This window comes from Artibeus jamaicensis, unplaced genomic scaffold (genome assembly GCF_021234435.1).
Source record: "Artibeus jamaicensis isolate MK-2021 breed Jamaican fruit bat unplaced genomic scaffold, CSHL_Jam_final contig_519, whole genome shotgun sequence".
Taxonomy (NCBI): Eukaryota; Metazoa; Chordata; class Mammalia; order Chiroptera; family Phyllostomidae; genus Artibeus; species Artibeus jamaicensis.
The window spans coordinates 50,327,796-50,350,637 of NW_026521871.1; the positions used below are offsets into that span (position 1 = coordinate 50,327,796).

General features: G+C 47.1%; 1 protein-coding gene across 7 annotated transcripts in view; it reads right to left on the reverse strand.

The window, feature by feature from the left end:
* Nucleotides 1-22,842, reverse strand: part of ULK4 (unc-51 like kinase 4) — a 316,223-nt gene that overhangs the window by 250,518 nt on the left and 42,863 nt on the right. For all 7 annotated transcript variants that reach the window (XM_053669534.1, XM_037148358.2, XM_053669531.1 and 4 more), the window contains exon 18: nt 4,096-4,203. In XM_053669534.1, coding sequence (XP_053525509.1) covers nt 4,096-4,203 — 108 coding nt within the window. The remainder of the gene's footprint in view (nt 1-4,095; nt 4,204-22,842) is intronic.

A 22,842-nucleotide genomic window follows, 5' to 3' on the forward strand; every position in this document is an offset into this window, starting at 1 on the left:
TCCAGGAACTAACTTACTTACACTGTAGCTGTCCAGGAACTAACTTACCTACACTGTAGCTGTCCAGGAACTAACTTACCTACACTGTAGCTGCCCAGGAACTAACTTACCTACACTGTAGCTGCCCAGGAACTAACTTACCTACACTGTAGCTGTCCAGGAACTAGCTTACCTACACTGTAGCTGCCCAGGAACTAACTTACCTACACTGTACCTGTCTGCTGCTACCCAGTGGTAACAGGACAAGCTCCTGTTTAAACATGGCCCGGGGTCTCATCCCCATCCCGCCTCCTCCAGGGTCATTAGGTTATAGACTAGCCCGTATTGTGCCTAAATTTTCGATGTCCTATGCCCACTGCATCCTTTCCCTTTCCACTAGAACAGCCTCGCCATCTCCCACTTCCGAAAATGGGCCCTTCACAGCCCCCGGTCCCCCGCACCCCAGCCCCGCCCCTGCACACAACCCGGCTGGCTCCACACCGACTTCTTTCATTTCCTCACTGCCCATTAAATCCTCTGCACAGTCCAGTCCGATTGTCTCCCTCGCTGCAGTTAAAAAACAAAAACACGTAAGCATATAAAATAGCTCTGGTCGTGGTCCTAGCAACTTTCTGGTCACTCCATGCAGTGCACGTTTCCTCATCCTTTTTCTCGGACCATAGGGTGTGTCCACTCAGCCCCACCGAGTTTCTCTTTCCTGGAACACCCTTCTCTCCCAGTTTTGGTCCTACTTCGCTTAGCCGCGCTTCGGTGCTCAGCATCCTCCCTTAGGCATTCTCCAATCTATAGTCCTCATTTGAACCAGAGTAATCTCCTTGGCATTTTAGCAGATGACATCGTGACCCTTCCTCAAAGCCTCCATGACTTCCCCTTGCTCTTATGATCAAGGCGAAGACATCCAATGTGGCCTAGGAGCTGCTCACGACCACGTGTCTGCCAGTCTCTCCGGCCCTGCCTCCTTGCTCACTTCCCCTGGGTCCCACTGGCCCTGATGCCATTCACGCAGCAGGAAAAAGGCTCCTACTATGTGCCGGGAACTCTTCTAGACACAGACATATGAACACGACAGATAAATTTACTGCTCTAATGGTGCTTAGTGGGGATAGACATTTCAGAAGCAGCAGCAGTAAACCAAACGGGTAAGACGAGAGAGTGATGGGTGCCATAAAATAAACACGGCAGGCGAGGCATCAGAGGACGACTGTGGACGGGGGGCTCCATCACACAGTGCGTGGAGCCAGAAGACCCTCTGAAGGGATCCGTTCGAACAGAGAGAAAATGCAGACAACTGGGGAAACGCAGCGAGCAGGGGGAGCAGCGAGTGCGGAAGCAGTGCGGGCAGGAGCAGGGCGTGGGGGCCCAGGACTGCGGGCAGGGCAGCGTGGCTGGAAGCTGGGAGGGAGACGGAGCGAGTGGGGGTGGGGGTCACACGGGCAGTGAGAGGCAGCCTGCAAGGGCCTGGAAGGCCACTGGAGGGATTTACGGCACCGAGCAGGTCGGGAAGCCCTGGAGGGCTGCGAGGAGTAACACTGCGGCCTCTCCTGTGTCCCCGACAGGCTCGCTCTGGCCCATGTCTGGCCGACAGACTTCTACGGACACAAGAGTGAAGTAAGGCGACTGTCCGGGAGTTCTTACAACAGGTCAGGTGACAGATGATCATAGGCTGGGCAAAAAAAAAAGTGACAAGAATAACTGGACTCAGGTGGAAGGTGTTTCTGACAAAAGAAAGAAAAAAATACATAAACTGTATCTGTATTGCTTTATACTGAGGTGGCCAAAAAGCCCATTACATTTTTTCCGTACGACGGCTCTCATAGCGCTTAGTTGTCTTTAACTTCATTCAAAACAATTTTGTTAGATTGTGTTATGACAGCTGTCATATCAGCGTGCATAAAAAAACAATTTAACAAACTGGTGAATTTTTGTATTTTAATATTGAAGGTGGCAGAAAATACACGACATTTTCAGCGTGTTATGCTTATTATTTAAAGAAAGCTAAAAACGCAACTGCAACAACAAAAGATTTGTGCAGGGTGTGGAGAAGGTGCTGTGACTGATGGAACATATCAGAATTGGTTTTGAAGTTTCTTGTACTATTGACATATTGGCCAAATAACCCTTTGCTGTGGGGCCGTCTCATGCACTGGGAGATGTTCAGCAGCACCCCTGGCCTCTACCCACTGAGAGCCAATAGCAGGAGAGAGCCGACATACTCAAAATGTCCAGATCAGTAAAGTTATTGGTGCAGATGAAGAATGTGTCTTTTGTTTCATAGAAAAAGGGAACAGGCTCTCTGGCCAGCCCAGCGCTTCCTCCAAAGATCAACGCCCACCTGGGGTGACGCCAGCACATCGGTAGGACAGGGCTGAGGTCTCTACCACCCGCAGCATCACTGCGGGTCAGTCTCACCAGGGCCGCGCTGACTTGAGATTTTAAGGTGTACGTGTATTCAAAGTGACAACCCCACAGAAGCCCTCCGCTCATGAGAAAGTCAATTTTCGTGAACTCAGGGACAGGACTCCCTTCTCAGGTCTGCTACCATAAGATGTGGTCAAATGTCGCAGCCACAGACACGGGCTTCACTGAAATAACCTCACTTATATCCAATTAGAGCAAGAACCAAGGAAAATGGTCCTCTAGATCTATTTTTAGAAACAATCGGACCGTGAGGCTGTGTGATTCCACTCATGCCAGGTTCTGACAGTGGGCCTTGTCTCCAGGACAGCAGGTGAACCCACAGCTGCCTGGGGGCAGGAACGGGACGAGGGGAAGCCGCGACAAAGGGCGCTGGGAAACTTCTGGAGGTGACAGACGGGGTCATTATCTCGATTTTCGCAACGGGTTTTTGATGCACGTTGATCAAAACTGATCGAGCTCTAATCTTTAAACATGTGCAGTTTACTGCGGCCAGTTAGTTACGCCTCAGTAAAGCTGGAGGGAAAATTTTTACTTTAAATAGAACCAGAAAAAATTAGAACAGACTCATAGCTTTAATGAAAATATTATTAAAAATATAAATGTAGGAAAATGTCATTTCTTTTGTACACTGGAAGACAAAAATACCATAAATATACCAATACTTTCCTAATGGACTGATACGTAATCCAAATATACATTAGAAGGCTCAAAAATTATAAAGACATCAGTCCTTCCCAAATTAAGCCGCATATTCAATGCAATTTTTTTTTAAATGATTTGCAGAACTGGACGAGCTGGTCTTAAAATTCACCCTGACATGCGAAGGGCTGGGAGCAGCCTGGACACTTACGAGAAGGAAGCACTGGGAGAGGCTCTGCTGTATCGATGCCAATGTCAGAGCTAAATGATTTTAAATATTGACATTTTATAGCCATCACGGTCGTTGTCTTAAAACGTTGATTGTACAGAAAGTCCATTTAACTTAGGTACTAAGGACTCGCAGGTAATATTAACACTTAAGCAAGTTCTAGCACCAAAATATCAGAAATACAATGAGACTACCTGATTAGCTTATGACTTATCAGTGCTTACTTAAAACTCCCAAGAGTATTAAATGAAATGAACAACTCAGTACCAATATCTACTCGATAATATTCTAAAAGTACATTAATGAAACATTACATTTTCCCTCATTGAATTCAATAGCCCTTCCATATTGTAATTTAGGAAATAAGTCACACGTTCTTATGGCCGTGTTAAGGATTCGAAGACAGCAGGAAACAGCGGGCCACATGTGACCCAGAATAGCTGCGGATGCAGCCCTGCATGAAATCGTAAATGTACTGAAAACACGAGATTTTTGTGTGATTACGTGTCACACGGTATTTAATGTGGAGCCCAAGACAACTCTTCTTCCAGTGTGGCCCTGAGATGCCAAAGGGTGGGACACCCCTGCATGAGTAAAGAAGGCACTGGGAGAGAGAGAGGATGACAGACAGACAGACAGACAGACAGACGGAGAGAATCACTGAGGAGTGATTTTACTCCTAAGCTCCTGAGGCAGGCTCTACGGGGCAGTCAGAAAACTCTCATCAACGTCCGCAGGGTGCGCAGGCTTGTTAGCCAGGACACGTCAGAACGTGTCAAGGAGCAACGGAGTGAAGCAGACGGTCTCACCTGGGTGGCCACAAGGTAGATCAGCTCCCCGAGGGTGGGTAACAGGCACTGTTTTAATTTGCTGTTCCTGAAGTTTTCCCTAATTAACTCAGTCAGGAGGGTAATTGCCTGAAAAGAGAAAAAAAGTCCATTATTTCATATGTATCTCTCAGTTCTTTAACTTACGTATAAAAGGCAAGACATGCTACAGAATTCACCTTCCATTTTTAAAAACTAGTTTCCAAATTATTTTAGAAATATGAGCCTTATTCCCAAAAGAAAAAAAGTTACTCTCTCCTATGAAGGTACAAATATATCCAGTAAAATAAACTCACACCCAGAGAGTGCTCATCAGTGACCGAGCACTCTCACTGTGGCGCTGACCCGGTCAGGCGACTGCTCCCCCCCCTCCACAGACTGGGGACGCAGGTGGGAGGTCCAGCAGCTCCCCACCCGGGCCACCCCGACGGCCAGGGCCTGAACACCGGTGTTGCCGGGCCAGATGCCTGGCACCCCACACAGTGGGGTGTACGTCCGGCACACCCCACTTAGGAAAACTCTTAAACTCTGCATTAAACGTTCCAATGAGTCCTTCAAAACACTCTGAGAGCAGAAACACTACGCCAAGGTTTCGATATAATCTACTTTGAAACTCGGCAGCATTTATCAAGTGTCATTCATTTCCTAGGAGTCATGCTAAGAAAACCACAGACACTCATTACCAGAGTTCACACACAAGGACACGGGTTCATGACACGGTCCTGTGACCAGGAAGCAGGGAGAATGGTTTCAGAGGGACACATGGACAAGGGCCCCGCTCTGAGACGGAAATAAACATGGGCGAGACAGTGTGGAGGCCCCGCTATAAAATAACGTGGCTCCAAGTGCACGGACAAGACTACTTCTCACCAGCGGCAAAGACAGCAGCAGGAACACTGAAAGAGAGCGCTTCTGAAACTTGAGAGCAATTTGACAACAAGAGCAGGGAGGGGCGGGAGTCCCATGGGGGTCGCTGCACAACGGCCATGCAGTGGAAGAGCCCGTGGATGGTAAACAGCTTTACTGAGCCACAACTGACGCACCATGAACTGCGTCTATGGGCAGTGAGCACCTCGACACAGGTGGCGTATGTGTGCATCTACACGTCCATTACCACAAGCAAGCGTTTCCTCGAGTTCCTGCGGTAATTAATCCTATCCCACTCCCTTTCTCCCCTCCCCAGTCAGCCACCCATGTTACCACCTGCCATTAGTTCACATCTTCCAGAGTTTATGTAAACGGGACCATATACTATGAATTCTCTTTTCTGGCTCCTTTCGAGTGACAGAATGCATTTGAGGTTCACTCAGGTTGTAGCATGTACCAATTGCTGATTCTTTTTCATTGCTGAGTAGTATTCCCCTCTGTGGATATGCCACGATGTTGAAGTCTCCCCGCACACCGCCTTCTACAGTAAATCCTCTACGTGAAACGGCTCAGAAGAAAACAGGAATCATGCATCTCACCTTGGCCCTTGCAGCAGGTCACTTCTATACACGGTCTTCCTTTTCCTTTGACCTCTACTAAACATTCTCTAGTATCACATTGAACCCTCTGAAATTAAGAATGTTCAACCATTTTTCTTACCTACAAAAATAGCCATTTGTCACCCTAAAAAATGGCTGAAGAAAGTATTCTAAAGAAGAAACAAATGATAAAAGAAAAAACCTTGGAATATCAGGAAAGAAACAAGACTGCGGTAAGTAACAGGCAAAAAGACAGAAGTACAATAGGCTCTACTTCTATTGAATTTTTTAAGTTATGCCTGATGGTTGAAGCAAATGTAAAAATGTCTGATTTGGCTTTAAATTTACTTAGAGGATATACTTAAGACAATTATATAAAAGTGAGGGAAGTTAAAGTGTTGAAAAGAGAGGTAAGTTTTCTATACTTCACTCAAGCTGGTAAAATGCTGACACTGATGGACTGTGATGAGTTACGTGTAATTACACACGGGTGTACTATATGTGTGTTATGTATGTGACACCTACAGCAACCACCAGAAATCTACACAAAGAGATCTCCTGTAAAACACTAAAAATCAAACTAGAATTCTACAATAGTTCGTTACCTCACACAAAAGCAGTAAAAAGAAAACAGAAACAAAAAAAACGCAGCAAGAACAAACAAAATGGCAAACTTAAGAACAAACATCAATCATTATATTAAATGCAAATGGTCTAAATGTTATAATTAAAAGACAGAGTTGAATTTGTAGTATCGTCCTGCTGGCTGACAGAGGGGAGTGGGCAGGTGATGGGTGGAAAAGGTGAAGGGGACTATAGTCAGTAATACTGTAATACCTCTGCATGGTGACAAGGTGACGACCAGACTTGGTGTGATCACATGGTAAGTCATACGAATGTCAGATCACTGTATTTTACACCTGAAACTACTGTAACACCTAGAGTTAAATTAAAAAGAATAAATTCAATACTGAAAAATCAAAATGAAAATATGACCCAAGTATGTACTGTCTACAAGAAACTCACATTAACTATACTGCTAGAAGCAGGCCAAAAGTAAAAGATAGGAAAAAATACATTCTGGAAGCAGTAATCAGAGGAAAGCAGGAACAGCTCTATTAACTTCCAGGAAAGCAGACCTCAGAGCAAAGAAAATCACCAGATACCAACAGAGTCATTACATAATAATAAAAAGGTCAAACCACCAAGGAAAACACACCAATCCTAAATGTGTACACACCAAACAACAGGGCTGTAAAAATATATGAAGTAACAGACAAATCCACAATTGTTGTTGTCAATTTCAACACCCTTCCCTCAACCGCTGATAAAACAACTAGGCAGAAAATACGCAGACATCAAAAGGATACAACTAAAACAACACAAACCATCATATCTCACCCAGTAGAAAATAGATAATTATTTGCAGATGACATTATTGTCTTCAAAGAAAATCCCAAGGAATCGAAGAAAAACTCCTAGAACTAGTAAGTCAGTCTGACAAGATCACAGGACACATTGTTGACATTCAAAACCAATTGTGTTTCTACATGTTACCAATGAACACATAGAAATTGATAAAAGTATTATTTACAATCACGAAAAAAATTAAAGACTCAGGTGTAAATCTAAGAAAACCTGTATGGGATCCGTATGCTAAAACCACACAGTGTTTTTAAAGAAATCAGCTGAATAAATGGAGAGATGAATGCCGTGTGTTTTATTTCCTGTATATTATACTCTGAAGTCCCTAACAAGAGCGCCCTGGCTGGGAGAGGCAGCCATTCCTGAACTGAGCCAAGTCTCGCAGGGGGTGAAGGGCCCACCCAAGAGCATGGCTTTGACAGGCTAACGCAAGGATTCGGGGCCACGCCCCCTCTATCTGTCCCTTATGCCCAAACAGTCCTCTGCCTTACTCACCCCAGGGCCAGCTGCCATGCAACTAAAGACTGTGTCTCTAACTCAAAAACCTGTCAAAACCATTCAGACCAGCCCATCCTCAGCGGTTCGCCTGCCTGGCACGGCCTTCTCCCCCACCCACAAAATCCCAGTAAGGGCCACAATCTAAACCACACCCACCCTGCCCCGCCCAGGGCTCCCGCCTCCCAACCACCTTGCTGGTTTCCCAGGTGGCCCTGCCACGCCCCCTCTCTAAGACCTGTGTTTCCCTGAGCCGCTGTCTCCTGAGTCACCACCTCACACGCAAATACAAAATGACACAGCAAAAACGTCCATTTTCCCCAGTGCGATAGGTCCGGTTGAACAAAATCCCAATCAAAACCCCAGGAAGAATTTTGTGTGGCTGCTGTCGAGATTACTCTAAAATGGATATGGGAAGGCAAAGGCATTTAAAAAGCCAGAACAATGTTGGAAAAGAAGAATCAAGTGACAGAAACTATTCGACCTGGCTCCAAGATGAATAATAGCCCTACAGGAATCGAGAGGGCAAGGCCTGGTGGGGGCGAGGGCACACTGATGAGCAGTGAACGCAGGGGCAGCTGCACCCGAGCGCCGCCCACTGGTTTCCGGCAAAGCTGCGAGGGCGAGCCAATGGAGCCAAGTCCGTCTTTTCAACAAGCGCTGCTGGGGCGGCCGCCCACACCCACGGGGGAAAAACAAAGCAAAAGCCTTGGCCTACGTCTGACACTCTACACCCAATAGTTACCCAAAATGGATCACAAACTTCCACGTAAAACATTAAACTATAAAAGTAGGGGACAAAACACAGGGTCACATGTTCAGAATCTAGGCCAAGGTGAAGAGCAGACTCAATGCCAAAGGCACAGAGACGCTGCACCAGAGGGCAGGGGGCCTGCGGATGAGCAAGTGAACACCGTTACCAGCCAGGGGAAGGCGCGTCAAACCACAAGGAGACGTGGCTACCAGCCTGTCGGAATGGCAGGAACAGAAACAGCAACACCACCACCTGCAGCTGAGGGTGGAGAAACAATCAACCACTCACACTCCACTGGTGGAGACAGACGATGATACAGCCAAGGGGGAAGGAGTTTGTCAGTTTCTTTAAAAAGACAAAAACAAGAAATACTCCACGGACCGTGCAGTTATCTTAGGACCCGTTCCACTGCACTGCTGAGCATTTATCCCAGAAAAATGAGAACTGTCACCAACAAAAAAAATTAAAACAACAACAACAGTACATCAAGGTGAATAGGAGCTTTATTCATACCTGTCAAAACCAGCAAAGACCCAGGTAAATGGTTAAACTGTGGCATCACCATAGTATGGAATATGATTATATAATAAAAAGGAACCAACTACCAAGATATATACTAGCTTGGATGTATCTACAAAGAAATACACTCTCAAAAAGTTATAGACTATATGATTCCATTTACACAACACTCTCAAAATGACAAAAGTATAGCAATGGAAAAGAGATTACTGGTTGCCAGCGGGTGGGGGGACAGGGAAGAAGCAGGTAGAAGGAAGTGGGCGTGGTTTGAAAGGGCGATAGCGGGACCCCTTGGGGTGTCGAAACCACCTTCACTGTCTGGATGCCCACGTGGTGCTCGTGAATATTGCGCTATTGGCCTCCAGGACGTTACCTTTGGGGGAAACGGGATGAAGAATACGCAGCATCTCTCTGCGTTATTTCCTACCACCTCACATGAATCTAAAATTATCTCAAAATAAAAGGTTTGGTGGTGTTTTTTTAAGTCAATCTCATACTACATTCAAAACCTGTACCCATCTTTCTGCTTCACCAAGTCAGCGACAGGGATTTACACCATTTCTCCATTTTATAACTCACGGGCATTGTGTGTCAGCAAGCGCTGCTGGGAATTAAAAACACCTAAGGCTGAGGATGCTCGAAGAGACAAAGCTGTGGGAACTGCCGGCAGCACCACGGGAACCGCTTGGGAGCACAGGGTCTTGTAAACACGCACGTCACATGACCTGCATGGTCACGACCTAGCGGCATGTCTCTCATGTCTCTCACTTGCGTAAGTGTCCAGTAGTAATGGTTCCCTGCAGGGCCATTTGTATGGCTTTCCCATCTGTTATTTCAAAACTGTAAAGAACTACTAATATTAAAAAGGAAAACTATAAGAACATTAATAAACAAACAGGCCACCCCTGCAGCTGGGTGGGGCAGCGTGATGAGCTTCGGGCAATTGGCTGGAAGTAGAAGCGATGTCCACACACCTGTGTCGATCTCCCCCCTGCCCCAGGGGACCTCATGGCGCGTGCTGGGTGCAGGTGCGGCGTGGGGTGGAGGCAGACCTGGTGCTGCTGGAACCGTCTGTGCAGACAGGCATGCTATACAAAGGGTGCAGTGGCCACAGCGGCAGCACAGACCCCCAGGACTTCGGAACAAGGCTTTGGCCTGCCCTCTGCCAACGGCTGTTCCCCACTTGGAAAGCAGAGCCTGGCTGATTGCTGGGCCCTGGAGGAGACGAGTTCTTGACCCAGGACTACTATGGGACCTGAACTGCTCATCGTGAGTTGGACGTTACCACAACACTGGTTACACACAGTGGTACTTTATCTTGAAATGGAAATGGAATGTACAACTCCGAGCCAAGCAAACGCGCTCACTCCCTGTGGAGGTGGCTCAGTCCCCGTGGCATCTGCTCCCACTGCCCGGCTGCCTCTCCCTCCTCAAGCCACACCCAGGGCTTGCTTGGGACTTCAGGAAGCACAGACCTGGCTCACACAGGGACCGGTGTGGCACGTCGGCACCTGCAGAAAGTGGAAGGCCCCCTCACTGCAGCCCCACTCAACGGTGGCCCACAAAGACACAGGTAAAAGGAAACCTTCCAAGTGCGCAGAACTTCACGAGATCCATCTACAAAAGGAGAGATGGACTAAGAGGTGAATCTACACCAACTCAAAGGCAGTAGCTAACAGGCTAACCAGGGGGTCAAAAACATGGAAAGAACAAAACCGTACTCTTAAAAAAGTGCTGGGGAGAGAGGTCTAGACAGAGCTCTTGAAATGGGAGCAGAATGGGAAGCCGTTCATAACCCGCCCGAATCGATGCCCTCCAGAGGGTAGCAACAGTCAGCTGGAAGAGCAGAACCGGGGCTGGGGGGGAAGTGGGTGCACATCCTTCACTGGGTACCTGGGGCTCGCTCAGTGAGCCCCTGGACAAGCAACACAGCCTGAAGGCAGGGAGAGGGGCAACACATGGGCTCAGTGAGACAGATGTCCCCTCCAGGAGGCTGACCTGGCTGTCGCCACTGCTGAGTGCCCCACCTGCTGTGGACAAAGGCCTACATAGGCCTTGATGGAGCTCCGTTTCCTGGGGGGCCCAGCCGGGCACCCGGTGGCAGGCTGATTGGCCTTTAACTCTCTGATCACGGAGGGGACATGTGGTTCTCACGGGAACACATGCCTGTTCCAGGTATAAATCAGCTTCCTGCACTGTGCCGATGCCACTGCCCCTTTCAATCAACCTCCCAGATGCAGCTCCTTCTGGGCTCCGGGAGCCACACCCACCCCATCCCCCTCCTCTCTGGGCCAAGAGGCAAGAACAGCTCCACCACCACTAACCCTGGAGAACCAACTGGTCTACCCTTTGTAGTTAATCAGCCCTTTGTACACAGACCATCACTAAATTTCCCCAATGTGAGGGGACTGTGGCTTATATAATCCCCTTTGAAAAGCCTCATTTTCCAGTGTTTCCCGTACAGGCTTGGGAAAGCCAGCGATGCTGGAAACGACAACGTCCACCAATACCCACCTCCAAGTGGAAGGGCACTGGACACTCGTGAGGCAAACCTGGACCCCTGAGTGAGTCACAGGGCTTCACTTTGAATAGCAGCTTTTTAAGCCTTCACAAACTATTAGTTTTGCAGTTTCTTTGGGGGGAGGGGTGTTGCTCAATTTTTAAAAAAAGAAAAGAAACTGCTGAACTGCCAGGGACAGTGGACTCACGTGCCACCTCGGTGTCAGACAACGAGACTGTGAATCCGCTTCCCGACTCCCCGGCGGGCAAGGACGCTCCCCAGCAGCAACTGAGTGGAGGTGGCTGTGGGGGCGCAGCACAAAGGACGGCCCCTGCGGCCTGCAGCGCCTGCAGCGCCTCCATCCGGGGCCCACCCGCAACGGCAAGAACAATAATGCTGTTCCAACGGGTGCCTTTTTGCCACCAGGTCTCTCAGCAGCCAGACCGGACGGAGAGTCCCCCCTCTTCCCGCCCGCCGTCTCGTCTCTACTTCCCTCCCAGAGCCCCAAACTAAACCTGGCGAAGATGGATGGAAGGAGAGGCTGTTCCCGGCAGAGGAAACCAAGTCAGGTGCGCACGCCAGGGACTTCCTCCCTCTGCTGGAAGGTCCTTGCTCCCATATCCAATGCAAGCACCTCCTGGTAGAGACTGTGTGTGTGTGTGTGTGTGTGTGTGTGTGTGTGTAAACATGGGTTAAACGACATTTCTATTCAGGAACAGAGCACAATTGTGCCCACAACACAAATGTTTTCTAAACAAACCGAGTTACCATTGTGCTTCATTAAAACTGAGTCCTTTCGATGTCGGAACCCGTAAGAGCTACGGCACGATGAACAGAACTCCGCACTGTGGCTCTGAGCTTGCCACACACAACCACTATCATCCACCCGTGCCTATACGCTTACTAGGAGTCTCTTCAGCACCCCTCAAGTGACAGAAGTACAAAGGAAGCTCGTTTGAAATGGCATGTTTCTGCTTCAGGGGTCAGCTCTGATGAGTTGTGTTTCCTGCAATTCTTTCCATCACCAATTCTCTTTCTGTGTTTCTTTCATCTGATAGAAAATTAAATGTGACGCGTTGCTTGATCACCAAGGATCACTACCTGACATCACATTCATACCTAGAAGCCCCACAACTACGGCTGTAAAATATAACAAAGGTATGTTCACGGCTCAGGCAAAAGGAGCATAAAAATTAGTCAAAACAAAAACCACTGAAGCTAGAAATTGTTCTACAAGCTGTCGGGTAAGAAATTAAATGAAATTCTATCGTTCTAAAAAATCAGGAAGCGTGCCTTTTAAGAATTCTTTGGTGTGAGACATTTAATTTGTATGCAGAAGTGATTCAAGTAGGACAATTCCCCAAATATATCCACTTCAGCATTATGGCTTAATGTAGCAGATCCAACATGTTTCACTTCATTCTACACAAAGACCAGAATGCTAGTCAACTCCTATTTCACCGTTTTTCAACAAATGTCTCTCTCACGCTGTCCACGAACGCGCCAAAAGAGAGGTCGGTGAGCAGGGAGATACAAGGACAAAGTCACAGAAACTAACAAGGTGGAGGATTATAAATATCAGTCTTGCCTCAGGGCTACAAACAGGCCAGAAATGGTCACAGCGTCTGCCGTGAAAGGCGGCACTGTCCAGCCCCCGACGCCGAACCGCCACCAACCAGGAGACAGAACAGTGCTAACAGGAACGCGGCTGACCGGTTACTGAGCGTCCCTCCCGCGGGCTGCGCTCTGGCACGTGCTTTGTCCTGGCTGTGACCCACACACCAGCACACTCGACGCTCTTGCTATCTGTCCAGATACGATGGACCGATTTCAAAGTGCCTTATGCAAAGGAGAGGGCCAGCCTTCCCTCTGAGACTCGGGTGGGAAACCTGCCTCTGTGCTTCCTGTCGTCCTGCCCGGCAACATGTGATCTCGACTCTAACTCGAGGTGCATTCTGAAGCACAATGAGGATGGTGTCCTCACTCCTGCGAACACTCCCAAGTGGTGTCTTACTGAAGGCCCAGTGACATGGGGTGTCACAAATCACCTTACCCTACCTCCTCCTATCACCTCCAGTGCCCTTGACAACTGACCCCACTCCCTCTCCTTGCCCACTGGGGACACTGGCTCCTTGCTCATCACCTTCCTTTTCACGTGTACTCCTGTCCTCCCAGTCAGCCCAGTGGGCGTCTGTGAGGAGGGCGTGACGGCAGCTGGACCGCCCAGTCCCTTAACCCCACCCCTAGGTTCCCTGACCTGCTCCTCCAGCTCAGCCACTCACCCAGTCACAGGAGCCGCGACAGCATCTCCAACACCCCTCAAATTCAAATGCCCCCTGAGCTCCATTCACGTCTTCTCAAGACCCTTACTCAGGGACTTCCGCCAAGATGGAGGTTTAGGTGGATGTGCCGTGCCTCCTCACACAACCAAGTTTAGGGACAACTAAATATTAGCATCAGAAAACACAACCAGAACACGGAAAACTGAACTTTTCGGAAGTCCGCTAACAACAAATTCTTCAGCCCGACCAGTAAGTGGCGAAACCGGCGTCGGGTGAGGAGCTACAAAGGAGGGCTCAGTCGGACCCGGGCGCGGAATCCAGACGCGCGAATCCAGTCGCACGGGTTCCAAACCCAGGATTGGACCTAGTGAGCGACCGAGCAACCCACCAGCAGTCACAACCAAGCCACACGGAAAATCGACAATACGGAGTCCAAAGGACAACTAGATACTCGGCTGGACCGGTACGAGGAGCGAGGAGCGAGGCCAGCAGCGGAGCAGGTTAGCAAGAAAAAGTTCCCGGGGCGGTGCGCGGTGCACGCAGGCAACCGAGGGCGCTGATCGCCAGCGAGCTGGCTGCCGGAGCGCACAGGGAAGAGGCGCGGTGGGTCGGTCGGTCGCGCGCATTTACGTGCGGAGAAACCAGTGAGAAGGGAAACCCGCGCGGTGCAGCAGGCTCGCACAATTAGGATCGGATAAACAAGCCCGAGGCGTGTGAGTGACTGGATGCGCTGGGCTAGCGGAGAGGACCGCCATTGCTCCCCTCTCTGACCCCGCCCCCACACACAGCGTCACAAACCAGCGACCTGGGTCGCCCGGTCCTGGTAAACAACTAAGGCTTCGCTCCGCTCACTTAACAGCACGAATAGACCAAAAATGGCTCTAGGACAACTCAGAGCCCCAGAACCGATAGACCTAAGTGATGAAGAAATAGCCAGTCTTTCAGATGCACAGTTCAAAACACTGGTTATAAGGATCCTTACAGAACTGGTTGATTTTAGTCACAAATTAGAGAAACATATGGAAGCTAAATTAATTGAAATGAATGGTGATACAAAAGATACCAATAGTAATGGAAAGAAAATTGGGACTCAAATCAAGGGAGAGGACCAGAAGGAAGAAAAAAATGATCAAACAGAAAGGAATGAAGAAATAAGAATTCAGAAAAATGAGGAGAAGCTTAGGAACCTCCAGGACATCTTTAAACATTCCAACATCCGAATTATAGGGGTACCAGAAGGGGGAAAGGCACAACCACCAGTTGAAAAATTATTTGAACAAATAATAAAGGAGAATTTCCCCAAGATGGCAAAGGAAATAGACTTCCGAGAAATCCAGGAAGCTCAGAGAGTCCCAAAGAAGTTGGACTCAAGAAGGAACACACCAAGGCACATCATAATTACATTAGCCAAGATTAAAATGAAGGAGAGAATCCTAGAAGCAGCAAGAGCTAAGGGGACAGTCACCTACAAAGGAGTTCCCATCAGACTGTCAGCTGATTTCTCAAAAGAGACCTTACAGGCAAGAAGGGGCTGGAAGGAGGTATTTCAAGTCATGAAAACCAAAGATCTACAACCAAGATTGCTCTACCCAGCAAAACTTTCATTTAGAATGGAAGCACAGATAAAGTGCTTCTCAGATAAGACCAAATTCAAGGAGTTCATCAGCACCAAGCCCTTATTATATGAAATGTTAAAGGGACTTACCTAAGAAAAAGAAGATAAAAAAGATGAACAGTGAAAGGACAGCAAACTCACAGTTATTAAGAACCACACCTAAAACAAAAGCAAACTAAGAGGATAGCTAGATCAGGAGCAGAACCATAGAAATGAAGATCTCATGGAGGGTTAGCAACAGGGGAGTGGGAGGAGGGGAAGGGGGGAGAAGGTACAGAAAATAAGTAGCATAGACAGTAGATAGAAAATAGATAGGGGGGGAGGGTAAGAATAGTAGGGGAAATACAGAATCTAAAGAATTTGAGACACATGTTCATGAACTAAAGGGGGAAATGGTGGGGGAGGGGTATGCAGGGTGGAGGGGAAGGGAGGGGGGGAATAGAGCAAATGTAATGGCATAATCAATAAAAAAATAAAAATAAAAATTTTTTTAAAAAAAAGACCCTTACTCAAAGCCCTTCAGCAATCCTATGTTAACAAGACCATCCAAGCCAGTGAGTCTACCACCTTCTTCCCCACACAGAATGGATTCTGGGGAGCAGACTCAAAACCGCAGGTCTGAATGTATATATAGTGGGGGGTCTGGACACAGCCACGCTCTCCCTCCAGCAGACTCCACCCCTCCCTTGGCTGAAACCGGAGCATCGTCTGGAGACCATCACACAACGAGGCAAAGTGGTTCCTTTCACCTTAAATTCTTAATCACAAACTCAGTTCCTATGAAACCCTGTTTCTTCCCTAGTGAACCAGCTTCCCATTCTCTACAAGGGCGGCCTCACATCTTCTCCTCCACCCCAAATGCCCTGGGCGCTCAGTGAACTTGAGGAACTCCGTCACCAGAGGCCACTCAATACAAGATCCCTCCCCCTCCCACCGCCAAATCCCACTCCCCGCCCCCTCTGCCTAGCAGGTGGAGTGCCCCTCCTCTGATCTAAGGCCAGTTCCAGCCAATTACCCTTCTGCCCATTACATGCGCCCATCCAGCCTCTGTCTGCACTGCCTCCCTCTGGAGTAAATCTTTCTCATTAACATTTAAATGGGCCTCCCGCTCCTGGCCAAACACCCTTATCTAGATATATACTCACCTGCTTACCTCTGGTTTTCTACACACCCACTCCCCTCTGGCTTCTCTAGCACATGAGTCACTAAAAACACTCAGCTCGCCAAATCCAACTGAAACTTGTTTTCAACGTAACCTAACTCTCAGAAACGATGTTTTTTAAAAAGTTCCTCCTTCATAACACAGGATCCTCTCTCCTTCCCACCGAAGCGACTCTTCCCGCGTGACCACTGTGCCTTCTCGGTCTCCTTCATTGCTCCCCCCGCTCTTTGACTGTCCTCTGTTGGCCACAGAGCTCAGGAGGACAGAGACAACACCTGTTTTGCTCACCACTTTGCTCAGCACCTGTTTTGCTCCTCACCTCTTGGGCCTGGCCCATTACTTGGCTTGAAGAAAGTGCTCATTAAATATTCACCGACTAAATGCAAGAAAAGAAACAAATAAACCCGGATCCATACCTAACACCCTGTGCGAAATTGACTCAAAATGAATCGTTGGCCCAAATATAAAGTCTAAAACTACAAGAATTTTAGAAAAAGAAATCAAAGAAGAAACTTTCTGTGACCTTGGACATAGATTGTTTTTTTAAGATACGACATCAAAAACATATCCATAAAAGAAAAAGTTGATACCTCGGACTTCATCAAAATCATGAACTTTGCTTTTGGAGGACACTGTGAAGAGGATAAAACAACAAACCGCCACTGGGAGAAAATACTGTGGACCATACCGCTGATAAAGACTCAGCCTGAATATGAAAACAACTCCCAGATTTACACAGGTACTTAGACGGACAGTTAAATAGTGACAGGTAAGATCAGGTAGGGAGGTAGGTGGGTGGGCAGACGGTCCTCAAAGCTCCGGAAGAAGAATGCAAAGCCCTCTAAGGACCCTCAGAGACGGTGAATTCCCCAAACTGAGCTGCACTGTACCATCCAGTCTCATCTCTCCCGTCCACGACTCCCCATTGCAAACTGAGCGGCATTTCCACCTCGGTCACGGTCACGGGACCTCATGAAGCCAAGTAAACCTGATGTTGAGTGAATGCAAACGTGAATAAACAAAACATATACTAATGCAGACACTATCACCTATGCATATATGTACAGATGGGGTGGGATTAACCAGTGAAATCATCTGAGCCCAGAGCTGGGGGGTGGTGGTTGGTTTTGGGGTTTTTTTTCGGGTGGTCAGGGGGGGCCGTTAATAATGCATTAACAGACAAATTCTCCAAATTTCTGTCTTCTTTGATCAGTTCCAGAAAGTTGTGTCTTTGAGGTACCTTCTCCATTTCAGTAAGATAGCAAGTAAGTGTGCACAAAGTCATTCCAGTCATCACCTCAGCGCCTTTTAATGGATGTTAGATTTACATCTCCCTTTGTGTCTTGAAAGTGGTCGTTTTTATTTTCTTCCTATTTCCTTTTCCTCAATCTGGGTAGAGATGTAATCACTGTAAGTCATCTAAGAATGGACTATGGTGTCACCGGTTTTTACCTACCATTACTCTTCTAGTGCATTGGTTCCAGCTCTTGTTTTTATTATTTCCTTTATTTTAACTACACTGAATTCGCTCTCCTTTCTCAAGTTTCTTACCTGAAACTTAAACACTCTTAATTTCTTACACAGCAGTTCTCAGAGGTAGAGTCTCTGACCCAAGCAGCATTTAAAAAACCGCCCGGGAACTTTATTAGACATGCAAATGACTACGCACCACACCGGACCCACTGAAGGGGAGACTCAGGGGGTGAGGCCTCACAGTCTGCATTTTCACAAACCTCCCAGGTTAATTCTGACGCTGGAGTTTCCGGACCCTGCTGTCCAAGTCCGAGCATTCCGAGCTACGGATTGTTTTTTCCTTACTCCCACTTAGTTTAAAATACACTATCTAAATCCTCTGAGGTCTTCATTGACACATGAATTACTTAGTATTTTGCTTACTAAACATTTAAGAAATTTTTTAGACTTCCAAATTGATAAGATCCCTATCTTACCAATTTCTAATTTAATTTCATTGCAGAGGATATACCCTAAATTTTCATTTATTTTATTTAGTTACCCCACTTCCACTCACTGCAGTTCTTTGTGATCAAGGTACGTTTTGTGGATGAGAACGTGGGTCTAGTGTGTTCGGTGTGCGTGTAACACGGCGTGTTGCACAGTGGCTGGAACTTGTGTTCCCTGAGTGACAAATAATTTGATCTCATTCACGTCATTTAAATCTCACACGTTCTGACTGTTTGCCTGCTTGTTTAAAAAACACCCAGCGACAATAGTGGAGTTGCCTACTCTTCCTTTTCGTCGCCCATTTTCCATCACCTACTTGAAAGTGCTGTTGGTTGGGGCAGACTAATTAGGGCCTGTTCGTCCAGCTGACCCTTGAACGCGGGGTTTGGAACTGTGCGGGGCCACTGTGCGGTGTTTTCAGCAAATACTACCCATGCATTTGTCTTCCCTAGGACTTTCTTCATCACATTTTCTTTTTTCTAGCTTACTTTACTGTAAAATACAGTATACAATACACATTACAAACGCTAACATATGATAACTGTTTCCATGACTGGCGAGGCTGCCGGTCAACGGAGGCTGTTAATTAGCAGGAAAGTTGCGGAGGAGCCAGCGGTTATTATACGTGGATCTTCAAGGGCATGGAGGGGTGGCACCGCGAGCCTGTGTTGTTCAAGGGTCAAGTTTACTTCCTAATAAATCAAAACTTTCATTATAAAATCATGTGTTCATCTCGGGTAATACTCCCTTAAGGTCTACTTCGTTATTAATGTAGCCACCCAAACTGTCTTCTTGTTAGGGTTTCCAGGGTAGACCTTTTCCCGTGTGTTTTAGCCTGCCCTGGTATGTACAGTTTGTCTCATGTGAACTGACTCCAGCTCAGTTTCTCATACTTCTGCAGTATGATGACCTTCGCCTTTTGACCGGAGTATGTGGGGCACTGAAACCTAACGCAGTCACGGATGTGGTGAGGTTCAAGTCCATCATCTTGCCGTTCGCTTTGTATTTGTCCCATTTGACCTTTCTTCCTTTATTCCCGCTATCCTGACTTATTGGGGGCAGGGGCGGGAGGGTATGTTTGTTTGTTTGTTGTTCTATTACATTATCCCAATTTTCCCCTGTTGCTCTGCCCTGCCCTGCCCTCCCCCCTCCTCAGCTCCCACAGTCAGTCCCACCCTGCTATCCATACCCTGATTTACTTGGGGTTGAGTACTAATTCTGTATTCCCTTTTATCTCTTCCACTGACTGTTCAGCTATAGCATAGTTTAATTTTTTCTAGTTATGCTTTTGATTACAATAGAATCTGTAAGTTGCCAAATTCACCTTAAGTCAACATTACACTATTTCTTCATACAATGTAAGAGCACATACAATATACACACACAACATAATATACACACAATATAGAATGAGACTGACGAAATGTTTGGTGGGATAATCCTTGAAATTTTTCCAAAATTGATAAGAGACATCGCCTCACACTTTCAAGAATCTTACTGACCCTCAACCAAGACCCATACAAAGGAGGCAACTATGTGTATAATACTCAAACTGCAGAAAATCAAAACTAAAGAGAACATCTTGAAAGCAATGAGAGAAATACTATATATAACACAGAAGGCAACAATTACATGAATGGATGCTGATGGCTTCTCACATAACCAAATTCAACACCTGTTCGTGTTAAAAATAAAGTGGAATTTGGTAGGTATTTATTTAACGTGTGACTTTATACCAAAACCAAGTATTAACGAGAATTCAAGGCACTGAAAATTCTCTTTCATTACTAGAAGGATTTTAAATTTATGCCTTTTTGGAGTACAGTTTAGATATTTCTCTGAAGTTGAACTTCAGGGTGTGCATACCCTGTAACCTGGCATTTCTAACGCCTAGGTGCAAGGACTATTTATAGCAGCTCAACTGTCCACCACCACTGGTGTGGTCTATTCGGTTCATGACAATGAACCACAGGTACCTAAGACAATGAGAATGAACTCCACAAATGTAACAGGGAACAATACAGCTACATAGCAAAGAATACAGGGTCAGGCACAAGTAATGCCTTTCTTTTATTCCAAAGTCTTGTGTTACAAAATCATGAGCATGCAATTATTATGTAACAATATCACACCGAAGCACACCGTATGGCATGTCAGGTGAAATGTTCAAATCAAAACTATAGAGAAATCATCTCAAGATGGCGGTGGACTAGGACGGAGCAGATACCAGTTCCTAGTACAAAAGAGACAGAAACCTATCCGATCGGAGGAGGTGAGGCCAGCAAGCCAGCAGTTGCCAAGCATATATGAAAATAAGAGACCAGAAACCTCATCGGTCACGGAGGAACCAGACGGTAGGGAGACAGCAGCGGTACAGTAGTCTCTGGGACGGAGCAGGGAGAAACAGCCAGTGCAGGGTAGGGGAACCAGCGCCCTGTGGCGAGAGCCCAACGGCTCCTGGGACAGCCTTCAGCGCCCGGACGGCTCCCTCCCTGGGATTTTTCTGCCGGGCATGCCGAGTGGCGCAGGCAAAGAGGTGCGGAAGAAACTTCAGCCTGCGTGCAATTTGGGGAACTAGTCGCTCCACACGCAGTGTGTCTGGGCAAGTGCCTGAGGGCGCCTAGGCCAACGCTCAGCACCCAGAAAGCTCCCTCCCTAGGATTTTTGGGCCCGGACCGGCCAAGAGACCCAACCAGAGGGGAGCAGAGGAGATTTCAGCCTGCACACAGTTCTGGGTCCAGCACCCGGCGTGGTGCTGCTACATCCCTAGGTTTTTTGTTTGTTTGTTTGTTTGTTTGTTTGCCAGAGATTGGCCAGGGGACCCAGACAAACACAGGAGCAGAAGGGATACACACCACGCAGCGTGCCATGACGAGCACACAGAGTTTCTAGGTCGGCGCCCAGTCCTCAGATCGGCTCCCGGCTTCCAGTCTATCCCCCTCAGACTATCTGGAAGCCTGGGGCGCTGAGGGGTCCTGGGAAAAGAGCTGAGACCCTCAACCCCCTCCCTTTCTGGCCAAGCAAGGTGGGGGGCCAGGAGAGACTTGTTTGATAGAGTTTACAGAGAGGGTGCGGAGGACAAAGGGCCCCAACCAAAGACTCTGTGGTTGCCAGCCCAGGAGAACTCAGAGGTGCAGCCTGGGGGTCTGAATCCAGTAGACACGGCAGCCTGGTCTGCTTCACACCCAGCTTGGCAGCAAACCCAGGATTGGGCAGATGGTCTGGGGCCTCCCAACTGAACGGGGGCAGGCCTGTGCTCAATCCCGAGGGAACCAGGCAACTAGGCAGGTGCAGGTGCCTGCAAACACAGCAAACCAGACTATGGCAGTAACCCCTGGGAGGGGAGCGCTGCGAGAAAGTCCTAGTTTCCCATTGTAGGGAGCTGGGGGAGAGGCGCCAAGTGTCTGGATCCTGAGAGGGGCTGGCTGAAAAAAAAAAAAAATCACAACAATCGACCCTCAGCCAACTGCAACCAGAAAAACCGGTTCGGCTAGTTTGAAGCCAACAAGTGACATTTCCTTTTCTGAGATTGTTTTTGAGAGATTATTTATGTGCGTTTTTTGTTTTTTTTTTTTTTTACTTTATTTTATTTTTATTCTTTCTTTTTTTTATTTACCTTTCTTCCTTCTCCATTCCTTTTCTTTATCTTTTTGCTTTTTTAAAGTAATCTGTTATTTCTTTTAAACTTTATTACTGTTTCATCTTTCCATACTTCTGTCCTCTTTTCCCGGATTTTCTGTTTTATTTCTTTTTCTTCTCTTTCTAAACTTATTGCTCTTTCTTCCATTCCCCTACCATTTTTTTCTTTCTTCCTTTTATTTCTTTCCTTATCATTTCTTTCTTTTACCCACGAGAGTCACAATCAACTTGAAAATATAAAAAGACCAGAGCTGGACCCACAGAAGAGGCCTCCCAATAGTAGAGTCAGAGAGACAAATTGCACATTGTTGTAGGAGAGAAGCCACAAGTTGCTGCATATTTGAGTAGGTGGAAGCAGAGAACAACAGGATAACCAAAAGAGGCTGCACCATTGAAATTCACAGGCATTCCACCACAAAAGTTCATACCATAAACCCAGGGTGTCAAAACAGATTAATCTAAGAAGCTGAGGCTAACAAGAAGAGTCTCACAAACAATGGGAAGACAAAGAAACAATCCCCAAATGAAAGGAAAGGAGGAATCCTCAGAAAGAATGTTAGATGAAATAGAGGCAAGTCAACTATCAGATACTGAATTCAAAGCACTGGTTATCAGGAAGTTCAAAGAGCTCACAATCAGCTACCAGAAACTACAGGGAAGCTACAATGATCTCACTGTGAACTATATCAACATGAAAAAGGAAATGGAAATTATTGGCAAGGGCCAAGAGGAAATGAAGAATACAATTTCTGAATTAAAAAACACAGTGGAAAGCATTAAAAATAGGGTGGATGAAACAGATGATCGGATTAGTGAATTGGAGGACAAAGTAGAAAGCATCTCACAGAAAGAACAGGAAAGGGAAAAGAGGCTCAGAAAGAATGAAGAGAGATTAAGAGAAATGCAAGAC